General features: G+C 47.7%; 1 protein-coding gene across 2 annotated transcripts in view; it reads right to left on the reverse strand.

The window, feature by feature from the left end:
• Positions 1 to 21,874, reverse strand: part of TRPM4 (transient receptor potential cation channel subfamily M member 4) — a 33,487-nt gene extending 11,613 nt beyond the window's left edge. The window contains exons 1-14 of one of the 2 annotated variants that reach the window (XM_077314240.1): positions 21,724 to 21,874; positions 21,556 to 21,623; positions 19,572 to 19,749; positions 18,852 to 19,032; positions 17,630 to 17,796; positions 16,849 to 17,026; positions 15,398 to 15,462; positions 15,113 to 15,295; positions 13,377 to 13,476; positions 11,210 to 11,325; positions 9,832 to 10,176; positions 6,827 to 6,955; positions 2,727 to 2,856; positions 943 to 1,088 (exon numbers count right to left, since the gene is read on the reverse strand). In XM_077314240.1, the coding sequence (XP_077170355.1) occupies positions 943 to 1,088; positions 2,727 to 2,856; positions 6,827 to 6,955; positions 9,832 to 10,176; positions 11,210 to 11,325; positions 13,377 to 13,476; positions 15,113 to 15,295; positions 15,398 to 15,462; positions 16,849 to 17,026; positions 17,630 to 17,796; positions 18,852 to 19,032; positions 19,572 to 19,749; positions 21,556 to 21,623; positions 21,724 to 21,750 (2,013 nt within the window). In that variant the 5' untranslated portion in view covers positions 21,751 to 21,874. The remainder of the gene's footprint in view (positions 1 to 942; positions 1,089 to 2,726; positions 2,857 to 6,826; positions 6,956 to 9,831; positions 10,177 to 11,209; positions 11,326 to 13,376; positions 13,477 to 15,112; positions 15,296 to 15,397; positions 15,463 to 16,848; positions 17,027 to 17,629; positions 17,797 to 18,851; positions 19,033 to 19,571; positions 19,750 to 21,555; positions 21,624 to 21,723) is intronic. The other variant, XM_077314241.1, reaches the window with a different exon arrangement.
• Positions 21,875 to 25,331: the final 3,457 nt, after the last annotated feature.

A 25,331-nucleotide genomic window follows, 5' to 3' on the forward strand; every position in this document is an offset into this window, starting at 1 on the left:
TGTTAACAACACAGATTTGCAGTAAAGCCTATTTTTTGGGGATGCTCCAAAAGTAAAAAAGAGGACTCCATATCCCCTCCTGCCTTCCCAGTCTCCCCTTTCAACATCTAAACACACTTTACTCAGTAACTTTTGTGCAGAAAAACAGTTGTGTAATGGCAGCCAATATGCTTCATGCATGCCTGGTGATTGAGCACCCATCAACATAAGAACTCCCCCCTCCCTTCGTTGGGTGATTCGGGTGCCATGGGAATTGAGGGATGTGGGGGTAAGATATTTCAATTTTTGTATTGTGTTTCAGCCCAAGCGCATGCGCAGACCGAAGAAGGGGGGGAGGCATGACGGGAGGTGGCTCCTGACGAAAATATAAAACACATGCTGCAAATGGAGTCCTGATCCCCGAAGGGAGAAAACCACAGATGCAGAATGCCAGGCACAAATTCAGAGTCTACATTTAAAATCTGAAACGGTTGAAACACGCTAACAAATCATAACTGCGGAATCAGTCTACGAGAATGCAAGGGACAATGGAAAAGACAATAATGCTAGGAAAAGCTGAAGGCAGCAGGAAAAGAGGAACACCCAACACGAGATGGACTGGCTGATGGAAGCCACAGACTTCAGTTTTCAGGATCTGAACAAGGCTGTTAATGACAGGATGCTTAGGAGGTTATTAAAACACACAGTTACTGTAAGTTAGAAGGAACGACAGCATTTCATACACGCACATACACACGTCAAGCCAGCCAGCATCTTCCACCTTTGTGGTACAGCTGCTACACCCGAATGTTACTTGCTTCAAAGCTCTCAAGACAAAAGACCCTGCCCAGAATAGAACATGCAACCCTCTGGGCTTTCAAACAACATGTCTCCTTATGGAACTGCTTTTGCAAGCACGATCTCTCTGAGCTCTGGCCCTCTGCCCCAGCCCCATAGCCATACCTGAACACCATCCTGGGCAAAGAAGAGGCGGGCATCTGCCTGGTGAGCCAGCTGGAGGATGGTAGCCCCACCCCAAAGATGGGAACGGCGCACTAGCAGTTTGTAGGCCCGTGGCTCACCATTACGGTAGCATTCATTGAACACACCTGGAGTTGAAAAGAAAGAAAGAAAGAAAGAAAGAAAGAAAGAAAGAAAGAAAGAAAGAAAGAAAGAAAGAAAGAAAGAAAGAAAGAAAGAGAAAGGGGGGGAGGAAGGGATACATTTGGAAGTACAGGGTCACAAAGTATCTGTATGATCTCCCTACTCTGCATTATCTAAAATAATCTTCACAGACACAGCAGTCCTGATCTAGCCTTTTTAATGTGCCACCTGGAATACATGAAACAGCCTTCTACTGAATCAGTCCTGGGTACTCCAGGGTCTCTCAACCAGGGTTTCTTGAAAATTTGTTAAACATTTACCAGGTGATATGACCATATATGGTTATGTTGACCTGTATTCCCCCCCACACACCCTCTCAAAACAGCCAATGATGGGCCTGGAGGGGACAGGAAGGGGAGGAGCCCCAGGTGGGTGTGGCCACAGCTCTGCTTCCCAACCATATTCTGCCTGATCGGTCCACTTCTGGGGGTTTCTCAAAGTCTGAAGAATGTTTCAGGGTTTCTCCATGGTTAAAAAGCTGAGAAAGGCTGGTCTACTTGGACTAGTAGTGGCCCTCCAGGATTTCAGGCTGAGATTACCTCCTGCTTCATCTTTTTAAAGTGGAGATCCAGGGATTTAACTTGGGACCTTCTGGATGCTGAGCAAATGCTCTGCCATTGAGCCACACTCCCCCACCCCCATGCTTTTCTCAGTGCTGGCAATCGTTCCATAAAGACACGTTCACACCCATTTACAGTTAGGGAAAAAAGACGCATCAGAATGCGCTCAGTCCAGGTTGGGCAGCATCATACTCCCGAATGTGGGATCTGAATTGCCTGAATTCGCCCAAACCTAGCATCCCATAACTGTCACCAGCTTTCACTATAAATTGATGTTTCTGCTTGCCTTCTTGTGAACCTAACAATTCAGGCAGCAGCATTTGGTATATTTCTTAAAGGAACAGTCAAGAGACAGAAAGCAGCAGGGTTTGGAAGATGGTTGGAGGTCACTGGAAGTGGGATACAACAGAATAACTAGACTGCACTGAACAATGGAGCCCTTACCAGAAACCCATTAAAGAACAGTAACTACTGAAATCTTTTCTTAAAAGAAAAGGCCTTTTCGGTCCTGGCCCCTACCTGGTGGAACGAGCTCCCGGGTGAGCTGCGGGCCCTGCGGGATTTACCAGCTTTCCACAGGGCCTGCAAGACGGAGCTCTTCCGCCAGGTTTTTGGTTGAGGCCGGGGCCAGCGAATGAGAGCCAGCATTCTCTCCCCCCCCCCCCGGACCTAGTAAGTTAGATCTCCTCCCCACCCTCCTTGCCGCTCTGATGGCAGGGGGTGGGAATAATGAGAGCTTCCGCCATGTTGGGATCGTTTTAAAGTCTTTTAGTGGGTATTTTAATGGGTACAAGACTACTCTGACCCCCCATGACCCTACAGGGAGTGGCGGGAAATAAATCTAAACAACAACAACAACAACAACAATAATAATAATAATAATAATAATAATAATAATAAAAATAAAGATTCCCCAGATTTTGTACCTAGGGGGAAAATGCTATTTTCCTAGCTATCTTCCTGATAACCCCAATCAGATCCCACTTCACCCTCACTCTGGTTCCACTCCTGCTTCTCTCGCACCTATGGCCAAATTCTCAAAGCGCATCGCCAGGGCCTTCATGGATGCTGCCTCCTCCGCCTCCGTCTCCAGGTGTGAAAGTTCCCGGAGGATCCGTGCTGCTACCAGAGCCCCAGCCACAGCATCAGGAGCCTAGTGGGGGAAAGGGAAGGACCATCAGTGGCGGAAGATGCATTTTGTTTATTTGTTTGTTTATTGATTTCTACCCTGCTTTTTGCCCAAGTTGTTAATCTGTTGCTTAATCAGACTCTTATCAAAATCAGAAATGACAAAAAGAAAAACAGCTCTGTGACCTCAGTGCTTAAGAGTGGCAAACCCTAATGTAGAGAAGCAGGTTTGATCCCCCCCCCACCCTCCACAGGAAGCCTGCTGGGTGACCTTGGGCCAGTCGTAGTTCTTTCAGAACTCTCTCAGCGCCACCAACCTCATAAGGTACCTGTTTTGAGGAAAAGAAGGGAAAGGTGATTATAAGCCACTTTGAGACTCCTTAAGGCTGAGAAAAGCAGGGTATAAAAACCTACTCTTCTTTTTATGTTTGTGAAATACAGTGCTATGACGGTAACATGCCAAATCAGTACAGACTGTCTCCAAAATAGGATGAGAGAGACACAATAGAAAGGGCAAGAAACTGGAGGGAGGCCAATCTCTATCATTCAGCAGCACCCCCAGTACAAGAGAGAGAGAGAGAGAGAGAGAGAGAGAGGACTTCAGTGCTACATGCAAACAAAGTGGGGGGTTGTTGGCATGAAATGCAATTGGCATGAGATGTAAAGAGACAGACACCGGGCTGGGAATCCTAAAACTCTGAAAACATTTCTCCCTTTAATGCTTTAGTGTGCATAGTTTTGGGGGGAACCATTTGGCAATCTCTGGAAGCCTAACATGAAAATAGTGCTGGAGCCACATTGGCCTCCTGCAAACTGCAGCTTAAGAATCGCTTCGGATCGATCCATTTGGAGGAGACAGTGAAACCCACACAAGACAGGCTCTAGAAAACTGCCAAGGTCACAACCAGTGCATAGGATCAAATTCAAGAATCACAAAGAGAAAAGCACACACATTTGCAAGGGGAGGCAAGGAAGTGTTACTGTGCAGCTGCACTAGGGCATCCGTGAAATTGTCAGTTTTTTTTCCAGTTTAGTGGCACAAGACCAAAAAGAGCTCTCCAGAGCTTCTGCCAGAAGACTCTGCGCCCCCTACAGATTGCAGCCCTGAGACTGCCAAATGGTGGAGTTGCAGCTGACTGCACAAGTGAGGGCACACACATGCACACACTTGTTGCCAATGGTCAAAGTTTGCAGTGCCGGTGTCATTGGGCTCTACTTTACATTCTGTACACTCAATACGTTTTCCACAGTGGTTGATAACACAGCAGGGAATCTAGTGCTTGGCAATATGGAAAGCAGAGTGTTATGTCCGCTTGTCAGTTTCAAAAACAGTCTTGTCAGCTTCAACATCAGGTTTCCCCTTTTTGCTTGGTTACTTTGTGTTTCAATGAGCTAATGCCAAAATGCACACACATCAACCGGACCTCAAGGCGTTTGCTGGACACTACCGTGCAGCTGTGACAATGCAATTGCAGTAAAAAAAAAAAAACCTTTGCATGCCGCCCCCTCCCCACACACATTTCAAGTGACATTCCCACCCGGATTTAGAAAAGTGATTTTTTTTTAATTGTAGCTGCAGAATAAATACACCAGGGGAAAAAGAATGCTACACAAGAGGGGCACAGGATCCCACATCAAGCTTACCTCTTGGGAAAACTGCAGTGAACTGTGTGTGCCTAATAGGCCTTACTCCCAGGCCCCAGGGATGGCCACAGGGTAGGCACTGGAAAGAGCATTTGTCCAGGCAAAGCAAGATATACCGATCAGCCTGCTTTGACAGATTAACCTAAGTTAAAGTCAAACCTTGGTTTGATGTTATGCCTGAAGTGAGTCCAGTGCTTAGTGGGGACAGAGAGACAAGCCTGTTCACCTGCAAGGGATTGTACCCTGTGCACGGCACAGGGTGGAAGGAGTAAGTTTGCAGAACAGTTAGTGCAGCACTAGATAGTCATGTTGTCTGTTCTAGTTAAGAAATTGTGCGAAGAAGGTCTTTGTTAAGTTTTCATGATCCAAAATTAGCCCAAAGCCAATGGCCAGTTAAATGCTGTACATGCTAACAGCTGACTGTGGCAGGAACAGTCTTTGTGGAAGAGAAAAGACAGCATCATTACTTAGTTACATGCCAGCTGCATTGGCTGAGTCAAAGAATAAAGACTCTGATAATGAAGCTTGTTATTACAAATGTATATGTATGCCATTGGTCCAGAAAAGAAAGAGACATTACAGTAAAATGTGCCAAATTAGTACAGACTCTCTCTGAATGGCACTTGGCCACATGCAAAGTGGCAGTACCAGCTTGGTGTAGCGGTTAGGAGCACCGACTCCCAATCTGATGAGCCTGGTTTGATTCCCTCCTCCTCCTCCACATGCAGCCTGCTGGGTGACCTTGGGCTCCCCACAGCACTGCTAAAGCTGTTCTGACCGAGCAGGAATCTCAGGGCTCTCTCAGCCTCACCTCCCTCACTGGGTGTCTGTTGTGTGGAGAGGAAAGGGAAGGTGATTGGAAACTACTTTGAGACTCCTCCTGGTAGAGAAAAGCGGTGTATAAGAACCAGTTCTTCTTCCAATGAAAGGCCAATCTGTACCACAAACCAGGCCACACTCTATAGAGCTGCCTCTTCCAAGTAGGATGAGCAAACCTGAGGCAGACTCTTGCCACAGACAGGATACATAATGGGGAGGAGGAAGGGAAAGAACTAGAAGGCTCATGAATTGCTCATCTGGGTTACCAAAGAGTTATCTCTCAGTAGTGGATTATGCATCATCCTGGCAGATCCTCAAGACTGGAGACCCCCGTGGTGCAGAACATAGAGAAGCAATGACTACAATGGCATCGGGTACTGTATACTGACCCCCACCCACCTTCCCCACCCGTGTCTGCAATACGCCCAATAAATATAGCCAGGTATTCATCTCAGTTTCCCAGCCTAGAGCTATACCAATCTTTTCCAAATCTCTGCCGAGCTCTCCTGCCAACTTTCTTAGACATGTAGCCTGTGAGGCCATCGTCTGGATCACACCCCCTGTGACTGGCAGAAGGGACTTGCTTAGGCTAGTCACTTCCGATGACTTCAGGAGCAGAGATTACAGGATCAGATAAGGACTGGGGAGATTATGAAATTCAGGGAGAGGAAGAGCAGCTGTCATAAAATCTTCCGATTGCTCATCTGGGGTGCAGAGTCAGACTCCACAATCAGGTGATATCACCGCATCCATAGTCTTTCCACACAGATGTTTCTCTGAGGTTTAAATACTGATCTGCAGCAGTTTCTCTCTAAGCTTCCCCAAACCTTTCTGTGTTTTCCTTGTTGTTTCTGTGTGCTTTCTCAAATCACCTTTTGACTCAGTTTCAGAAAGTGTGGAGAAACAAGGAAGACACTAAGGAAAGACAACAAATGGGAAATAATCAGGCAAAGAGAAGAAATGCGGCAGGTCAGAGCCCAACATCAGGGCAACGTAAGGGCAACGTCTTCCGTAAGGGCAACGTCAGGCTAGAAAACACATCTGTCACTTGTTTTGTTGTGCTCCTTTCATATCAGGCACTTGGTCATTCAGAGGTGTAGTCCTCTGGATCAGCAGACCCCAACCCCCGGTCCAGTGACCTGTATCAGTCCGTGGATTAGTCGATACCGGACCGCGGCTCCTGCTCATCCTCCTCCCCGGCTGCTGTCTCGGGGGCTGCCCTGCCACTCTGTTGCCAGCTCACCTTTGGTGCTTTCCAGCAGCCGCCATGGCTGGGCCTCCCCCTCAGTATGGCACTGCGCAGCTGCTGCTGGCAGCGCCCCCCAGTGGTCGGTGGGAAGTCAGGGCCTCAGTAAAATTGGCAGGCGTTGACCGGTCCCCGGTGATAAAAAGGTTGGGGACCACTGCTCTGGATAATAAAGATCTACTTAGGGTCTAACTATACATTACAAAGGTCCCAAATTTCCAGGGATTCCCCAACCCGGGGTTGGCATGCCAATATAAACTGTTACTTTGATCAGAACCATACACACCATTTCCCAGAAATACATGGCCATATCTCCACGGTTCAGCAACACGGCCCATATAAACAGGTCGGTCCAAGGGTGTGGAGAGAGCTCAGTGCGGTACAATGCCTCAGATTTAGGTGAAAGTCCTTTGGTCTTAAAAAAGAAGAGAAGAGGGGATCATCAGCATGGCATATGAAATATTCTCAAGCACACTCTACTTACGTCTCTCTCTTGCTCTGGGAAGCACACATGGCTCTGCAGTCCTCCATTTTACCATCACAACAACCCTGTGAGGTGGGCTAGCCCAAGAGAGAGCTTGCCCAGCAAATGCGAGGGCTGATGGAGGTTTCAATCTTTGGTGCTCCACTTCCATCTAACACTGTGGCAAACAAAGAATCCCCACTTGGACAACAACGTTATAATTGTATTACTGGAAATCCAGTGCTTCCAATATATTTTTCCTCTCATAACTCAGTATTCATATATGCTGAGGTCAACTAAAAGGGTATTTTGAAACCAACAGTAGCTGCTGTCCACACCAATCTCATGATCCTTACAAAGCCTTTTTGGTGATCAAAAGGAACCCCTCATCCCTTTCTTTCCAGAAGAAAAGCTGGTAAGTTCCAACCTCCAAACTTAAACTAAAGTTATGGCTTCAACATAACTGGATAACTAATTAGCATTACTCTGATATACTGATATAGATGTATTTTCATTGATTTACGGGGAGCATTTGATTCCATCAATAGATCCCTATTATGGAATAAATTAGCTGCTCTGGGAATGGACAGGTGATTGCTTTTCCTAATTCATAAATGACACACTTCAAACAGCTGTCAAGTGAGGTTTGACAGTAAGGTTCCTTAACTGAAAAGATGCCGGTCACTAAAGGAGTGAAACAAGGATGCCTTCTGGCCCCATCATTATTCAATTTATTTTTAGCAGGTCTTCCTAATCAATTGGCTGAATCTGAAGGTCACGCACCTAGGTTAAAATCCCACCCTTTTCCTCTCTTGTTGTATACAGACGATGCAGTTCTTCTTTCCATCTCTAAAATTGGGCTCATGCGTCTACTCTCAGCATTCTCATCCTTTTGTTCCCAAAACAGCCTGTCTATCAATTTTGATAAAAGTAAGATAATGATCTTCTCTAAGACCTGGAAATGCAGCCAATGGAAAGCAGATGGAAATCCTGTGGAGCAAGTAAAATGTTTCAGATACTTGGGCGTTAGTTTTCACCACCAAATGAATTGGTCCTTGCATCGGAAAGCAGCACTTGCCGCAGCAAAGAACCAGTTAAGTGCAGTCTCACGTTTTCACTTTCGTAGTGGGAACCAGTTTGTGCCAGCAGCGATCCAGATTTTTCAGGCGAAGGTTGTTAATCAACTCTTATATGGGATACCAATCTGGATCGAGTCTTTGAATGATGAAGTGGATCGTATAGCTGCAATTTTCTTTCGTCGTATTTTGGGTCTTCCAAATATGATTAGTCTTGCCACCCTTTGTAATGAGTTGGGTCTTGGTCTGTTGTCATCTAGAGCATGGTTATCCACTATCAAATTCTGGATAAAATTACATTATCGCTCCACTCCTAATAGTCTCTTGTACGATCTGCTAAGTGATCCTTTTGTTTCTAAATGGTACTAGCAGATCCAACATAAAATTCACACTCTGGGTATCAACTTGGAGCCTCTGGCTAATTATGAGGAGTTTCAAATATACAGTATTATTAGACAGAGAATCCGTGATATTGAGAGACAGACCATCGAAGCGGGAATCAATCGGACTTGTTCCCCCCGCTTCTTCGGCCTTTCTTCCAACACAGGTCAGGGAGCTACTTATATGCAAAGTCTTATTAACCCACTCCATCGTCGTGCTTTTATGCTTGCTAGATTAAACATCTTCCCATCAGCTATCATAGCAGGCAGATACAGCAATGTACCAATTGGGAACAGACTTTGTAAATTTTGCCAATTAGAGCCTGACTCAGTGCCACATATTCTACTCTATTGCCCATCACATTCTTTGCTTAGACAACGACTGGTTGTCCCTATCACGATGGACCTTTCTGGCCCTATGGACAGAATAACCAGACATTTGTTAGCTGATAGGTCCCCGGAAATAACGGAACTGGTGGCCGAATTCTTGGCTACTGTGATACAAAAGGACAGTCGGCTAGGCAAGAATCAGGTCTAGACCAGGGGCACCTACAATTGGTGGAAATTACTGATTGCTGGGCATTCTGGAGGAATCTACTGTTGGTTACTGCTTATTTTATTTTCTTCTATTTGTTTTATCTAGACTATGTAATTTTTTATCAATTAATTATAATTATGAATTACCCTTGTTCTCATGATGTTTTATATGCCATTAAAGGATTTTTGGATTTGAATTTGATGTATTTTATGGTTTATATTTGAAATAACAATGTATTTTAATTTAGTTCTGGAGAACCATATGAGCCAGCTCAGAGAGCTGCACCAGCCTCTGGGAGAGCCACAATGAGATCCTGAGTTTGGTGGGTGACAGAAGTTACGCTCTCAGCCTCATCGACCCCTAAAGCGGTTGTGAGGATAAAACGGAGGTGCAGGAATACAATGAATACCACCCTGAGCTACCTGTAGGAAGGGCAAGGTCAAAGGGTCCCTAATAAATACGGTACATTTTAAATGCAGTTTTTATACAAAATGCTGTAACTGGACTTCAGCTGGCTTAAAAATATACCCATCACAAAGAAATACATCTAGCATTTTCAGCTCAGTCCCGCCACCTCCCGAACCACCCAGCTGATATCCTCATGGAACTTTCTGCACAACTAGAAAACAAACTAAAACAAGGGGGGACGAAAATTCAAACCCAGAACAGACTAGCAAACCAAAAAGGCTTTCTGAATAATCACATATGATAATTCCCGATTACAACGGTTGTATCTGATGAAATGAGCATTGGCTAAAGAAAGCTTATGTTAGACTCGGTTTTGTTGGTCTTTCAGATCTTCCCACTGAATCGCTGAGCGTCTTCACCACTTACCCCTGTCCCTTTCTGGCCGGCAAAATGCAGCCCCGCATAAAAGGGAACACAGACGTCTCCCAGCAGTTCATGCAGGACTCGGGCCACTTGTGACAGGTGGCAATCGGACAGAGATCGATCTAATAGCAGGTACTCTGGGGGTGAAGAGGGTTCATGGGCTATGCCATGGCGTCGCTCCAGAAGATAGTGCAGCAGGGAGCCCTCAGGAGCCCCCGCATACAGATTCTCCAGCTGCCCCCAGGTCAGGAACTGCCCAACGTCCAAGCCATTTTCCACAAAGAGACGCACAAGTTCAGGGCGGTCCCCAAGCAAAGCATCGCACATCGGGTCTTGCAATAGGTGGGGCTGCGAGAAATTGAGGGGGGAAAGATAATAGTTAGAGGCCACTGTCCCTGGACACTGCTATGCTATCAAACTTTTTGCCTACCCAATGCTGTAACCCCCACGAGGCCATTGGGGCTACCCCTCCCTCTTTGTCCTATATTTTACCTACAGCTATCCTTTCCTGATGCTTTAAATGAGCTAATAATTTAAAAGCTTTAAAGAGAATTAGCAAGCGGTAGATGGGACATTAAGGCCAGTGAGGAAAGCCCTGGTTGGCCCTTGCCTTTCATGGGGGGCAGGCGTGACCATGCCTCCCTTCCCTTCCCTTCCCTTCCCTTCCCTTCCCTTCCCTTCCCTTCCCTTCCCTTCCCTTCCCTTCCCTTCCCTTCCCTTCCCTTCCCTTCCCTTCCCTTCCCTTCCCTTCCCTTCCCTTCCCTTCTGTTGCAGGACAGGGCTGGGAGGCAGGGCCCTTTTTGTCCACCCCTGGAACTAGCTATTCTGGCCTTGCTTACATTAGCACCACCAAGATTTATTCCCTACAGCACAGCCCCACTCTGTGGGAGCACACCTGTAGGCACACAGGTTGTCTGGCGTTCTACATACAAGGTTTAAAATCAAAACATTTACAATCTGACAGTGCCCCCTAACTAAAATTCCCAAATGGGAGAGTTGCCAAGGAGAAGCTCTTCCATCTCTCCTCCTTTCTGATTCCTCCAGTGTTTCCTCTCTCTTGCATAACCACCCCCCTGAAACAACAGGTAGCATTTTTGCAAGGCACCATAAAGCTGCGGCATAATAAGAATTAGAACCTGTTTCCTGTTGTAAGCATTTTTATCTTGTTTTTAGTTATCCGTTTAGTTTGCCCAATTTCACCTGTCCTTATTTTTGTCATATACATTCTAATCTTCTATTTAGTTATGCCTCTGCCTGTTTAATTTTGTCTGTTTTATATGCCAATAAAAAGGCTCTGGCAGGTTGTGAGCTGGTAACCCTATCTTCATTCTCTGTCCTTCTGGCAGTCTGAGAGCCTCTCATCACTCCTCGGCTGACGTACCTCCCAGATTATGTCCCCACAGAAGAGCTCAGTGCTGGCTATGTCAACGCGGTTCCAGGCCACGGCCAGACGCAGCTCATCCAGGTAGCAAGCAGCCTCACTTTTCTGCCTACAGGCTGCAAACAGAAGAGAAGACACACACACATGTGCATTCACACTTGTGTTAGACAGCTCTGGGGTGAATCTGCCCTGGGCTTTTTATCCCAGGTGACCCTGAATTAAAGAAAGTCATCTGCACGTTATTTGATTTCCATTTTGATATTTAGCGCTTTAAATTTTCCCTCTGCAACGTCTATGATTGATCTGTGGTGACACTACCTTTCCCCCACGATATTCAGGAGCAGATATAACTCGCTACATTTGAGGAAACCACTCTGAGAGCCCCAGTATTAAGTGTAGATCTCTGCATTTCACATGATTAACTTCCTGCCCCATGCCTTCAACACTGACATAGTGAAGTAGTCACTGTCACTGATTGGTCAGGGCATCAGTTCAAAGATTGTCTGGTTCCTACTTGCCATTCCCTCGCAAGACATATTTTTGCCCTCATTTTGGGATGTTTTAAAGTGACTGTGCTCCAAAAGCCCACACTTCTATGAGTACAGATTTGCCTCTTGGATTCACTTTCTCCTCTTTGTTCTCCATGAGGCTGCTGCCTCCCCTCTCCCCCCCCAGCCCACTCCTGCAGGAAAAGAAAGATAAACAAACAGCCTTGTGCTCTACTTGGAACAATGCAAATGTAGAAGTGTTTAAAATTGGGGGGAAAGGACGGCTGTAGATACAGGTTCAAATCAACCAGAATTTGGCAAGATTTACAGTGGGCTACCTTTTTGACCTGTGCCTCCATAGTTAACAATGGTCAGTTGTGCCCCAGCCAGGGTGGGTAAGCGCTCTTCCTGTTCTGCCCCCTTCCCAACCACAGGACCTCCATCTTAGAGGGGTTGAGGTCCAGGCAGCTCTGCTCAAACCACCCAGTCATGGCTTCCAAATACCTTGCAAGTGGTTCCAGGGGGAAGTTCGGGAGGCCATCCCTGAGGAGCTAGAGCCAGGTAGCATTGGCATATTTATGACCCCACTCACTAATCCCAGAAAAAACTGCCTCTCTAACCCTCTCAGCCCTCAATCCAACCCACTATAACCTCCCTAACCTCCCCCAACCCTCACAAACAACACCAAGGAACCATGTTGGTATTGAGCTGCAGACAATAAGCTTGGGGACGCTAGAGATGGACTGGAACGATAGTGCTGGGGATGAAGAGATAAAAGTGCATGGTTGCCAGCAGGGAAACCTCTCACTTTGTTTAAGCCGTGGTTGGGGAGAAAGATGGGGCCTGCAAGGGTACCTATCCTATTCCTCTGCTGGAGCTTAAAGAGCCTGGGGAGGCTATTCCCACTGGCGGGGTTTAACTTATCCATTCCCAGCCCAATAGCCCTGATCCACACTGAGTTATAGTTCCATTATACAACTGGAGATCTGAACACAGATCCTGAGTGTCATTGTAGGTGAGCGTTTGGAATTGCTGACTGTAGGTCAGCAACAAGCCACATTTTTGTAAGAACACCTCAGTTGGAAATTGAAACAACTTTCGTTTTTTTTTCAAGCCAGCAAATCATCAATCTCAGTTCTGTGTGTGAAGAGATAAGGAAGGAGCTGTGTTGCTGAAGATTCCTTGGCTCATTCTTACCATGACAAATTGGACCTTGTTACAGATAGGGATGCCAGTTGCTAGGGATCCTGGTATCCCCTGGAATTAGAGCTCATCCAGACTAAAGAGCTCAGCTCCCCTGGAGAAAATGGCTGCTTGGAAGGATGGACTCCATAGCATCATACTCCACTGAGGTCCCTCCCCGCCCCAAATCCCGCCCACTCCTGGCTCCACCCCCAAAGATTAAGACAATGTCACCTTTCAATATTCTTTCTTTTTGTTGATAGCACATCCTCAGGATCTCCAGATGCCAAAGTGTGGCTCATGAATGAGCTACCTAGGGACTCATGGGAACAAATGCTAGCTTTCATGTTGAGTACATAGGTCAGGACTAAAGTTTAGGGACTGAAGTCACAGTACGCATCATCAGTCAGCTCTGGGTTTTAGTTTAAAGGAACTGATGGGCAGGGGGAACCATGAAGTGAAGGACCAATGAGGAAAGTGTGTGGTCAGATACTCACCTTTCACTAGGGCTTTAAGCAGGACAGTTTCAAACTCTTCCAGGCCTTCATGGTCAGAGTAGATTGTCACTAGTTCTCGTCTGGCCCCAATTCGTTCTACCTAGTGAGAGAAAACATGGAGACCCCTTTGGTAGAATTCCCAGGAAAGGTATGCTTTCCTTCCAGGAAAAGATTTTCTAGTGCCCTCTGATCAGGTCTTGGCCACACAGAGATACAGCAAGCACGTTTCAGGATGCCAGGGTGTAATCTGCACAGGGCTTTTTACCCAGTCCCAGTTTGAATGAATCCCTCCCATCTACACTGAATTTGATTTGCATTTTGATTTTAGGCACTTTAATTTTTCCCTCTGCAACAAACATGATTAATTCATGGTGACCCTACCTTTCCCCCGCAATATCCTGGAGTGGATATGTCTCAATATTTCAAAAACCGCCATCAGTAAATATGCAGATCTCTGCTCTTTGTGAAATAACTCTGCCTTGTGCCTCCAAGGAAGTCTTCCCTGATTGGCCAGGGTGTCAGTTCAAAGTATTCCCAGTTACAAGGCTTTCCTTAAAGTGACTGTGCTCCAGAAGCCCAAACTTCTCTCAGCAGAGATTTGACTCTTGGTTTCCCCCCCTCCTCTGCTGTCTCCAACCCCTCCTTCAAGAAAAGAGACTCCTGCTGCACTTGACCCCCCTTCTGAGCTTCCACAATCGGGGGGGGGGGGTAGAGGAAGACCCAAATTCAGCAGGATCCACAATGGAATAAACAAAGTAAGTGCAAAATCAGCCCAGGTGAAATAATAAGGGGCTTTTCGCACACCTTCAAAATCGCACAATGGTTGCCAATTGAAAACGCTACTGATTTGCCATTATGCACAACGTCGTTGACAATCTGCCACACACCTGAAACCGATCCGCAAAAAGCGCTTCCTTGTAGCGCTTTCAGGGAAATCCCCCAAAGTGGATTCACCCTCCAGAAAGCGCTACACTCCTGCAACCAATCTGCAACACTAGCGGGAAAGTTCTGTGCATTACCATTGTTGTGGTTTCTACAAAGTCCCTCCCCCTGGCTCTCTCCTCTGATCTTCCGGCGAAGCGATCGCCATTTTTTTTTCTCCGAGCGAGCGAAGTTCAACCCACCAGCAAGCCTGTTTAAAGGCTTCCCCGGCTTCAGTCCCTCCCCAGAGCTGTTTAGTCACTAAGCACAAACAACGTTTGCTGATGTATTTTCCCTTTATTTTTTACACTGTTTTCGGCCGAAAATCGGGCCCGTGAGGGGGGGGGGGATTTTTTTTTCACTTGGGGGGAGCGTGGCAACGATGAAACGACAGCTCAAACACACCTGCCAGCTGATGGGTCTCTCGTTGCAACGAATCAACACATATTCGTTGCAATGGGTGTTTTTTTTTTTTTTAAACCTTTCTTAAAGGGAAAGGGGCTGTATGGGAGCATTCTAACGGCTGCCCATTGGCTGCTTGACGGCCAGGGGCGGGACGAGCTTGGCAATAGCGCTTCCTGTCTAGCGATTTTTGCTGAGACCGGAAGCTTGTGGGAAATGATAGAAACGCAACTGGATTCCACTACAAAGTCAGGTATGCATAATGACGAATTGCACTATTTTAAATGGCGATTTTTCGTTCAGCAAACAATTTGCTACAAGGATCCCGGTGCGGAAAGCCCCTAAGATATCTCCATTTCTTCTGAAGAACTCATAGTGGAAGAACCAAAGCCCTTAATTGGAAACTTTCCTACCTCTTCCGCCAACTCTGCCAACTCATTGTCAGGGAATTTCCCTTGCATTTTCTCCAGTGCCTTTGCCCTCAGGGGCTCTCCAGGTAGTGTCTCTTCCAACAGCTCAGCCAAGCAGTCAGCTGCCCCTCCAGATCCACACAAGAGCAGGCAGGGGATGGAGGAATGCACAGCCTGAGAAACACGCTGTGTAGTAGAGAAAGCAGAAGTGGTTGACATGGGACAGGAGTCCTGGGAGAACCGTCTAGGGCAGGGTTCCCAGCCACGAAGGCCCCCCATATTCATTACCTTGAACATGGATGAGTCCCCACATATGAGCAGCACCAACACGGGAATCTCAATACTCCCAACACCTGGGGAGGGGGGAGGAATAAGGCAAGGGAGTGAAAACAACATAGGCCTGGGAGGGACAAATTCTAGAATTAAAAAATGAATCAGTGTTTTGGGTTAATAGGGTTGTGCATGGTCTACTTTCCTGCCAGATGTGGTAAGTATACCACAATCTAAGGCAGACTTTCTCAACAGGGGTTTTGTGAAACCTTGAGGTTGCTCCATGTCCCCAGAAGGGTTTCACCAATGGGGGGGGGAATTGATTTTTAAATATATTTTTAAACATTTTAAACATTGATTGTGACATGTCCATGCTGGTTAAGGCTCATGGTATGTGGTAGTCACTGAAGTCAAGAGAGGTAAGTACTCTGATTTTAACTGCATTGGGGGTGGGGGGTGGGGGCAATGGAGTGACAGATGCCTGCCCCGGCCCTGTTCTCAGCCCGAAGGAGTCGGTCTCTGGGCCGTTTCTGGCATTAGGGGCATGGGGGGTGATGCACTGTGATTCACATGCAGTGAGAGTGTCTGAGTGATGTCATTTCTGGTGACATGTGACTTCTGAGGGCATGGGCTGCTGACATCACTTCCAGGGTTTCTCAAAGCCTGCAGGATGTTTCAGGGGCTTCTGGATGGTACAAAGGCTGAGAAAGGCTGATCTAATGTCTGGGAAGTACTTTACTAGATGGTGGTTCTGGGATTCTCAAATCAAACCATATTCACAGTTGGCGTGAACTTAAAATGTAATGAAGCAGAGTGCTGGAGAGCTACAGTGTACAGTTTGAAGCAGAAAATGCAGCACACAGAACTGATGGGTGGTGTTTGAGCTGGCTAAGGGGAATGGAAAAGGAATAAAAGGAATAAAAAAAGCAAGGAGTACAGGATTTTTAAAATAACCTGTAGAGAACGTTTTTGGAAATCATTCCAAATAAGGAAGGTATGATTTATAGTCACCCTTTGACAACTATCATCCATCATACAGCAATATTACTGGAAGCAAGTAATGTATTTTTAAAAAAATTATTCTGCCTTTTCTTCATGACGTGTACTTAGTTCTTTTTCTCTGTCCTCAAGCAGGGGTGGCCAAACAGGGTGTGTGCTGGCAGGGGCTCATGGGAGTTGTAGTCCCTGGACATCCGGAGAGCCGCAGTTTGGCCACCCCTGCACTATAGGTTAGGCAGAGGACTATGGAAACTGAAGGCAGAGTGGGGATTCAAACAGCATCTGATGGTAAATATCACTTACAGCAGGGGTAGTCAACCTGTGGTCCTCCAGATGTCCATGGACTACAATTCCCATGAGCCCCTGCCAGCGAATGCTGGCAGGGGCTCGTGGGAATTGTAGTCCATGGACATCTGGAGGACCACAGGTTGACCACCCCTGATTTACAGTACAGGGGAAGAGCCTCTCACCTCCAGCTCCCACTTTTTGCTGGGCAATGTAGCGTTCCAGGTGGGCACGGAAAGAAGCCTCCCCACCTGCCTTGCCCGTCGTCCCATCGTCTACCAAGAAGAAGGCAGAGTGGTTGGCATCTAGAGGGCAGGAAGGGCTGGCAGGTCCTGTCCGGGAATAACGTGCCGGGAATGAACCCTTCAGGAAGAAACATTCATTCATTCATGTAGCCGTTTCTACTCAACTTTTCTTCCCACTGGGGACCCAAAGCAGCACAGAAGACGATTCTCCTCCCGTCACCCACCTTGTCCTCACCATAACATCATCCCTTTGAGGCGAATTAGGCGGAGGGTGTGTGGCAGGCCCAGTATCACTCAGCAACAGCCACTGCACCATGCAGGATGCCTCAGGCGATGGGGGGAGAAACGGAACGGCAAGGCCTTGGATCCATCCCCTCCAGAAAGTACTTCCATGCAGGGCGAATCCAAGGATTTTTTCACACCCCCAGGGAATGACTTTGTTCCCCTTCGTCATGAAGTGGGGAAGCCCCTGCCTGCCCTCCTCCCCACAGCAGAAGGAGGGAGCTGGTTCACCCTGGGCTACCCATTGAGACTGGGTATCCCCACTGACAAGTGGCTGGGTCAGTACAACGACAGGGCTGGGTTGGGGGCCCATTCACCTCTGGCGCCCTAGGCAATCACCCAGGTGCATATGATGACTTTCCTTCCCCCCCCCCATCTTCTATGTATTCCTTTTGTGTCCACCCAGAGTTTCTCCTGCCTACCCCCACACAAACAGTACCTTTGGGTTTACAAGACAACGGCGATTCTCAACCATGCCCCACGGAGCAATGCCCATAGCCACCACGTGAGTGCTGGAATTGGTGCTGGCGGTGGTGTGGTCTCTCACGGCTTCTCCGACGTATTTGCCCACCCCGGCCTGGAGGCCGCCCGTCATGATCCAGGCCCCTGAGGGGAAACGAAAGGGAGTGTGGACCGGTGGCGAGCTTTATACAATTGTAATAATCATGCAGATTTGTCAATGTTAAATCAATTGTCCATCTTCAAATTAAAGAAGAAAGAGATGGAGTGTTTTCTAGGGCCATTTGGCTGAGTGGATATTGTGGATATTCTCCTGACTGAGAAAGAGCCGCAGAAGGATGGGGAAAATCACGATTTCCCCTGGGACACGCCCACTGGACAAAGGTCACCCTGTCACTCACACCAAAGTTTATTTCTCAAACAGCCCAGTGTCCTTATTTGTATAACCACACCCTCCTTCTCAAGCATGCACACCCACCTACAGATCCTGCATTGTGCACTTTGATACACTTTTAGTGTGTCTCACAGATACACTTACATAAACACGGTACTTCAAACAAAAACCACCCTCAGAGAAAGCTATGCACAGCACCTGTGACTCATGATTTCTTCTTTGCAACAATTACTCCCTTCAGAATAGACACCTGTTTCTACCTATATGATTCTCTGTGCCCCTGAACCATATCATCTGAAGGCACACACACACACACACACACACAATAGGGAATCATAGACATAGAAGAGACCATAAGGACCATCTAATCCAATCCCCTAATCCAGGGGTAGTCAAACTGCGGCCCTCCAGATATCCATGGACTACAGTTCCCAGGAACCCCTGCCAGGCTTAGCTGGCAGGGGCTCATGGGAATTGTAGTCCATGGACATCTGGAGGGCCGCAGTTTGACTACCCCTGATCTAGTCCAACCCCCTGCACAATGCAGGAACTCACAACTACCTCCCCCACCCACGGTGACCCCTATTTTATCTCCAGGTACCTCCTGGAGGCTGGCAACCCTAACCTCGTTTTCAGTCAGGAGTGAGCAGAAAGGGGGTGCAGCAGAGGCACGATGCAGACGCAGCCTGTCTAGCCTTCCCATCTTATCAGGAGATCTCTGGCACCAGTGGAACGGAAACCCCAGTGCCAGCGGAGCCGAGGTGCCAGTGTGCCCACAGACTGTTGAAAGGGCCGGGAAAAGCCTCACCTGTGCTCTGAGCCGCTTTCACCAGACCCTTCCGCAGCACGTCCTTGAGCCAGGCTCTCACCCGCACCTCTCCTTCTCCCCCCACCACTGACACCACCAGGTTCGGGTGTGGGATTTTCCAGTGGTTCGTGACCAGGCCATAAGCAGCTGCGGGATTCGACGTGTCTGACAAGCGAATGAACTTGCAGAGGGGAAAAGGGGAGAGAGAATTTAGCAGGCAGATTTCAGGTCTTGTCTCACAGCCCTCCACGGCGGTATCTCTGGACTAGCCCTCCCTTAACGGCTCTGGAGCCTTTTATGTCATCAAGCCAAGAGATGGTTGGCAGAGGAGGAGCACCGCACCAGAATGAAATCGTTTTATTGTGAAGAGAAACTTCTTTGCATTATAAAAAGAGAGAGTAGAGACCTAACTGACTGTTCTAACTGTTGTCTGCAGTTATTCTTTCTGCTGAGGGAAGAAGTGCTTTCAAAGGAGCAGGAAGTTTCCCAGGAGCCAATCAGGACACTGGAGGATTCTTTGGAACATTCTATGACATGCCTAAGCTAACTATGCTAAATACATATCTTCTCCATTGCCCCCCGCAAGCTATTCTTTTTATGCTGTTGAATCATGCCCACAGCAGATCTTGCATATTCCAACAGAGATGGCCATTGCCCTTGTTTTCCCTAGCATCCCAAACATTTCTTCCCATAATTCTCCCCTTTCTGTGGTCTGCTCACCTTGCTGGGCCTGCGCCCTGTGCCCACAAACTCCACCTCTCCATAGGCGTCTGTGGGTCTCTCTGTTGTGTGCTGAGCGGAGACCCATTTGCTGACAATGGCCTCTCCAAAGGCATCTTCTGTGGCTACAGAGATATGGTTGCTGCGAGCGTTTCCACACTGGCACAGGCAGGAGTCCCTGCAGAATGGGGGGAGCGTGGGAAGCAATCCCAGCAGAGATGTCGGGCTCAGCACTGATATCGCAAGAGGCAGACATGTTAGTCTATGGCGGCACAGTTAGAGCGGCCCTTAAAGACAAACGGCATTTACTTCCGCCTGAACGTTCGACCTTCAGAGCACCTCAGGATGCTGACTCTGAAGCTTGGAAGCTCATTCTGAAATAAGGGGGGACAGGAAAGAGATACTCTGAGGCAGACAACATGCCCTGGAAGGGGGGTTGCCAACCGCAATGTGCAGACTGGAGGTCTCCCAAATTAGAGCTCGTCTCCGGGTGACACAAATCAGCTCTCTTGGAGAAAAGGGCTGCTTTGGGGAGTGGACTCTATGACGTTATATCCCAGTGTGGCCCTCCCCCCCCAAATCCCCCTCCCAAACTATACCCTAAAAATCTCCAAGTATTCCCCAACCCAGAGTTGGCGAGCCACGCAGAAGTGAAAGGATGCAATTCAGCACTAGAGGATGCTGAGAGAAGGAGGATATGGACATTAAAAAACAGAGGCTGGTAACTGAAGGATATGTGGATGAGAGGGGAAAGAAGAGACAGGCCAATTTACAGATTCTATTAAGATCTGTGGTCAGATCTTCCTCTATGGAGATTGGTCTTTAAAAGCTGCAAAAGGTGAGGAGCAGATCTCTGTAGTCTGGAGAGGAGCTGCACTTCCAGAGGATCCCCAGGTCCCACCTGGAGGCTGGCATCCCTAAATCTGACTGGGAGTTAGTGTGGTATAGGACCTTGGGGAGACCCAGCTTCAAAACCTTACTCTGCTAGGAAGCTTGCAGGGCGGCTATGGATCTGTCCTAGGATGGCATTAGCAAAGCAAAAGGTACTAGATAGAGAGGAGGGAAGGATCAGGGTAGGTGATGGATCCCTGTAATGACACAGAAGCTTGGGGCAAGAAGGGTGGCCAGCTCTGGGTTGGGAAACACCTGGAGATCTGGGGGATGGAACCAGGGGGGGCACAGTTGGGGAAGCGGAGGGACCTCAGCAGGGTACCCATGCCACAGAGCAGCCATTTTCTCCAGGCAAACTGAACTCAGTTGTAATACTGGGAAATCCCCAGGCCTCAACTGGAGACTGGCAACCGTGAAACTTACTGGGGCAGCTTGTATAATTATAAGCAATAACCATTTTGAAGCCGGACAAATTTATTACAGCATAAGCTTTAATAGACCAGAAGCAACTTGGTCAGATGTATGGTGTGTTAGCAGGCATGTTACATCTGGGTATAGAGGCAGAGAATGAAAACAGTAATATAAAAGACTATAAAATACAGGACATACAATCAGAGATATTTCATTGCAAAGCCTGCTTTCAGTGGGAATCACTGACACTGTGAAGATGGTAAGAACATGAGAGTCTGCTTAGAATTTAGAGATTATGGGGAAAAAGAGAATTAATTATCAGGAAAGCCATCTAAGCTGCACTGGGAGACAGATGTTGCAGTTCCCCACAGCAGGAGACGGGATGAATTGGTCTTCTGAGTGACAGCATGGAAGTGAACATGGTCACTGGGAGCAGAGATGTATATCCTGCCTCCTTAGGGGTGGGTGGGGAGAATACTCTGCTTTGGAGCATTTTTTACATGTAGCCTTCTCCACAAAACACTTGGCAGGCCATCCTGATTCCAGGGGTGCGTGATTGGGGGGAGGGGGTGTCAACGTTTGCTTTGGGAGGCAGACCTCCTTTCAATTCTCATTCATAGCTGTGGTGGTAGCAAGGCAGGAACTGGGGATCAACCTCACAGGAGAACCAAGGGTCACTCACCCCACTTCACTCGGCTGCTCAATAAAAGCTGTACAGACTTTCTTCTTGAAGAGTTTGGGGATCCACGCCTGGGGAGGAAATCAGAGATCAGGAAAAACTCTAAGCAACTCTACAGCCCAGGCTCCCATCCCTCCACCTGTGAATGCCCCAGTCTGAGGGCCCTCTTACCTGGTCCTTCTGCGTGGGGTTGAACATCACTTCAAGTAGCTGGGTCCGGTGAGTGCCAGCCTGGACTAGGAGTCACCAGGCACTTTCCCCGGCATTTCACCTCTAGAGTGAGAGAACAGCATGGAGATCCAACCCCCCGGCAGCACTGTACACCACACCCAGCTCAGGAACTTGCTTGACCGGATAAACACCTCTGAGTCTGAGTAGCTGGATTCTGATCACAGGGCCTCTGTGAAGCTGTGCACTTATCCTGGATTGTGGTCTTATGCTGTGTCAGAACATGGGTGTAGGGATGCCAGCCTCCAGGTGGGGTCTGGGGATCCCCTGGAATTTCAGCTCATCTCCAGACTACAAAGATCAGTTCCCCTGAAGAAAAGGGATGCTTTGGAGGACAGGGTCCACGGCATTGTACTCCCGCTTGCTATAGTGGTTAAGAGCGGCAGCCTCTAATCTGGAGAACTGGGTTGGATTCCCCACTCCTCACATGCAGCCAGCTGAGTGACCTTGGCCTAGGTACCGTTCCCTTGGAGCTTCGCCTACTTCGCAGGGTGTAAGCCGCTCTGAGACACCCTTGAGAAAAACCAGCTTGCTCTTCTCTCACTGAGGTCCTTGGCCTCCCCAGGCTCTACCCCAATGCTCTTGGAGTTTCCCAACATGGATCTGGCAGCCCTGCACCCCCGTCCCATCTTCTCCTGGTACTTGAGGGGGGCCTACATGAGTCTGGAGGCCCTACATGAGGTCTGCTAGCTCAGTATTGTCTCCTCTGCCTGGCAGCCGATCTCTGGGGTATAGAGGAAGATCTTTGCCAATACCTGCCATCCAAGATCCTTTAACTGCCTGCAAAACTGCCTGCAAAACAGGCAACCGAACAGTTCTTTATTGATACCAATGGTGACTACATGTTGAAGGAAGCAACAACCAGAGTGAAATCCCCCAAGAAAACCCCACCGTATATACAATTTGTACACAAAAGGTTCCCCTGCAGCTGAGCCCGACTGGCTCAGTGAAGTCAGCAAGAGACTCACTCTCCTGTTGTACTCGCTGGAAGAACGTGTGGGGGCAGGCGATCTCTCCTGGCTGGGAGTTGCAGTGTTCCTGCAGGCGTGGGCAATCTCATCCAATTCCACGTTGTCTCCGTTGTCTGGAGCAATGAGATCTTATGTGAGGTCATGTGAATCAGGCCTGCACAAACTTGGGAACACTGATTTCCTTGTTCTGTCGGTGATTCCGTTGGCCACAAGGTAGTGGTGGAATCGCCTCTCATAGACTGCCAACAGGTCTGGCAGCTGAGATCAAAGGGCTCAATCTGGCCAAAGGTAGCCATGGCATTCACTCTGCTGAGTCTGCTCTCTGAGCAGCCCGTTCAGCAATCAGACAGTCCCTTCCCTGGAAGTCGGGTACCGGTGGTCTCAAGGCGGCTTGTCCTTTCTTGGTGGCAGGGCTCTGCTCTAGTGATTCAGTAGCTGTAGGCGATTGTTTGTCAGGGTTCTGTACCTAGAAGCATGATCCCACCTTCATCACCAGTGTAAAATATGTGGGTTCATAGGAAAGAATGGATCTCAGTGGTTGAAGGAAGCAACAAGACTGAAATCCCCTGAGAAAACAGCAGCATATCCAATTTGTACAAAAAAGGATCTCCTGCAGCTAAGCCCGATTGGCTCATAGAATCATAGAATTGGAAGGGACCTCCAGGGTCATCTAGTCCAGGGGAAGTCAAACTGCAAATGCTGGCAGGGGCTCACGGGACTTGTAGTCCATGGACATCGGGAGGGCCGCAGTTTGACTACCCCTAGTCCAACCCCTGCACAATGCAGGAACTCACAACTACCTGCCCGCCCACAGTGACCCAAATTTCATGCCCAAGTGATCCCTCCACAAAAAAAATCTCCAGAATCCAGCATGGCCTACCATTCACCTACCATTCCATCCCTTCCCACAATTAGCAGTGGCAATTAGCAGTTCCCTGGATATGCAAGGAAGGGCCACAAGACACAAACAGTGGCACATCCCTTCTTGCCCACCCACTCACAATCTGCCTAAGTTCATAAAATCAGCATTTGTCAGATGACTATCTAGCCTCTGCTTAAAAACTTCCAAAGAAGGAGAACTCACCACTTTGGTGTAGTGGTTAGGAGTGCGGACTTCTAATCTGGCAAGCTGGACTTGATTCTGTGCTCCCCCACATACATACAGCTGGGTGACTTTGGGCTCACCACGGCACTGATAAAACTGTTCTGACCGAGCAGTGATATCAGGGCTCTCTCAGCCTCATGCACCTCATAGGGTGTCCGGTGTGAGGAGAGGAGAGGGAAGGCGACTGTAAGCCACTTTGAGACTCCTTCGGGTAGAGAAATGTGACATATAAGAACGAACTCTTCTTCCTGGGGGAGCCTGTTCCACTGAGGAACTGCTCTATCAGGAACTTCTTCTGGATGTTTATCCGAAAATTCTTTTGAATTAATTTCAACCCATTGGTTCTGGTCCGAAAACAACTCTGCTCTATCTTCTCTATGACAGCTCTTCAAGTATTTGAAGATGGTTATCTTATCACCTCTTAGTCACCTTCTTTCCAAGCTAAACAGACCAAGCTCCCTCAGTCTTTCCTCTTATGATTTGGTCTCCAAAACCCTCACCATCTTTGTATCCCTCTTCTGGATGCGCTCCAGTTTCTCTACATCTTTTTCATTTGTGTTGCCTGAACTCAGTACTCCAAGTGAAGTCTAAGCAGAGTGGAGTAAAGTGGTTACATTACCTCACATGACCTGGACACTAAACTTCTTTTAATACAGCCCAAAATCCCATTTGCCTTTGTAGCTACCAAGTCACACTGCTGACTCATGTTCATTGTCTGGTCTACTAAAAACCCCAGATCCTTTTCACATTTACTACTGCTAAGATAAGCCTCACCCATCCTATAGTGATGCATTTCATTTTTCCTACCTAATGTAGACCTTTACATTTTTCACTATTAAAATTCATTTTATTTATTTTAGCCCAGTTTTCCAGCCTGTCAAGATCATCCTTTATCCTAATTCTGTCTTCTGATGTGTTTGTTACCGCTCCCAGTTTAGTATCAGCTGCAAGTTTAATAAGCACCCCTCTATTCTTTCACCTAAATCATTTATGAATATGTTGAACAACACAGGGCCCAGAACAGATCCCTGAAGCACTCCACTTGTCACACTGCTCCAAGAAGATGACGAACCATTAACAGGCACCCTTTGGGTGTGATCTGTCAACAAGTTCTCGATCCAGCTAACAGTAAGTGGATCCATGCCACATTTTACCAACTTGTCAATAAGAATATCAGGTGGAATCTTATCAAAAACCTCACTGAAATCAAGGTAAACAAGGTCCACAGCATTCTCCTGATCTAGCAAGGCAGTAATTCTTTCAAAAAAATAGATAATAGTAGTCTGACATGACTTGCTCTTGAGAAAGCCGGGCTCAGCTGTGGCTCTTTGATTTAAATGGATTGGCTCCTTCAGTGGGCAGCCTCACAGCATATTGGCTGCTTTTGCATCTGTTTGGATCCTGCCCCAGACCTGGGCAGATCCACATACACAACAGTAGCAAATTAGTAAACTGTGTCATGATGTCCAAATTGT

This window comes from Paroedura picta, chromosome 16, assembly GCF_049243985.1.
Source record: "Paroedura picta isolate Pp20150507F chromosome 16, Ppicta_v3.0, whole genome shotgun sequence".
In the NCBI taxonomy this organism is placed as follows: Eukaryota; Metazoa; Chordata; class Lepidosauria; order Squamata; family Gekkonidae; genus Paroedura; species Paroedura picta.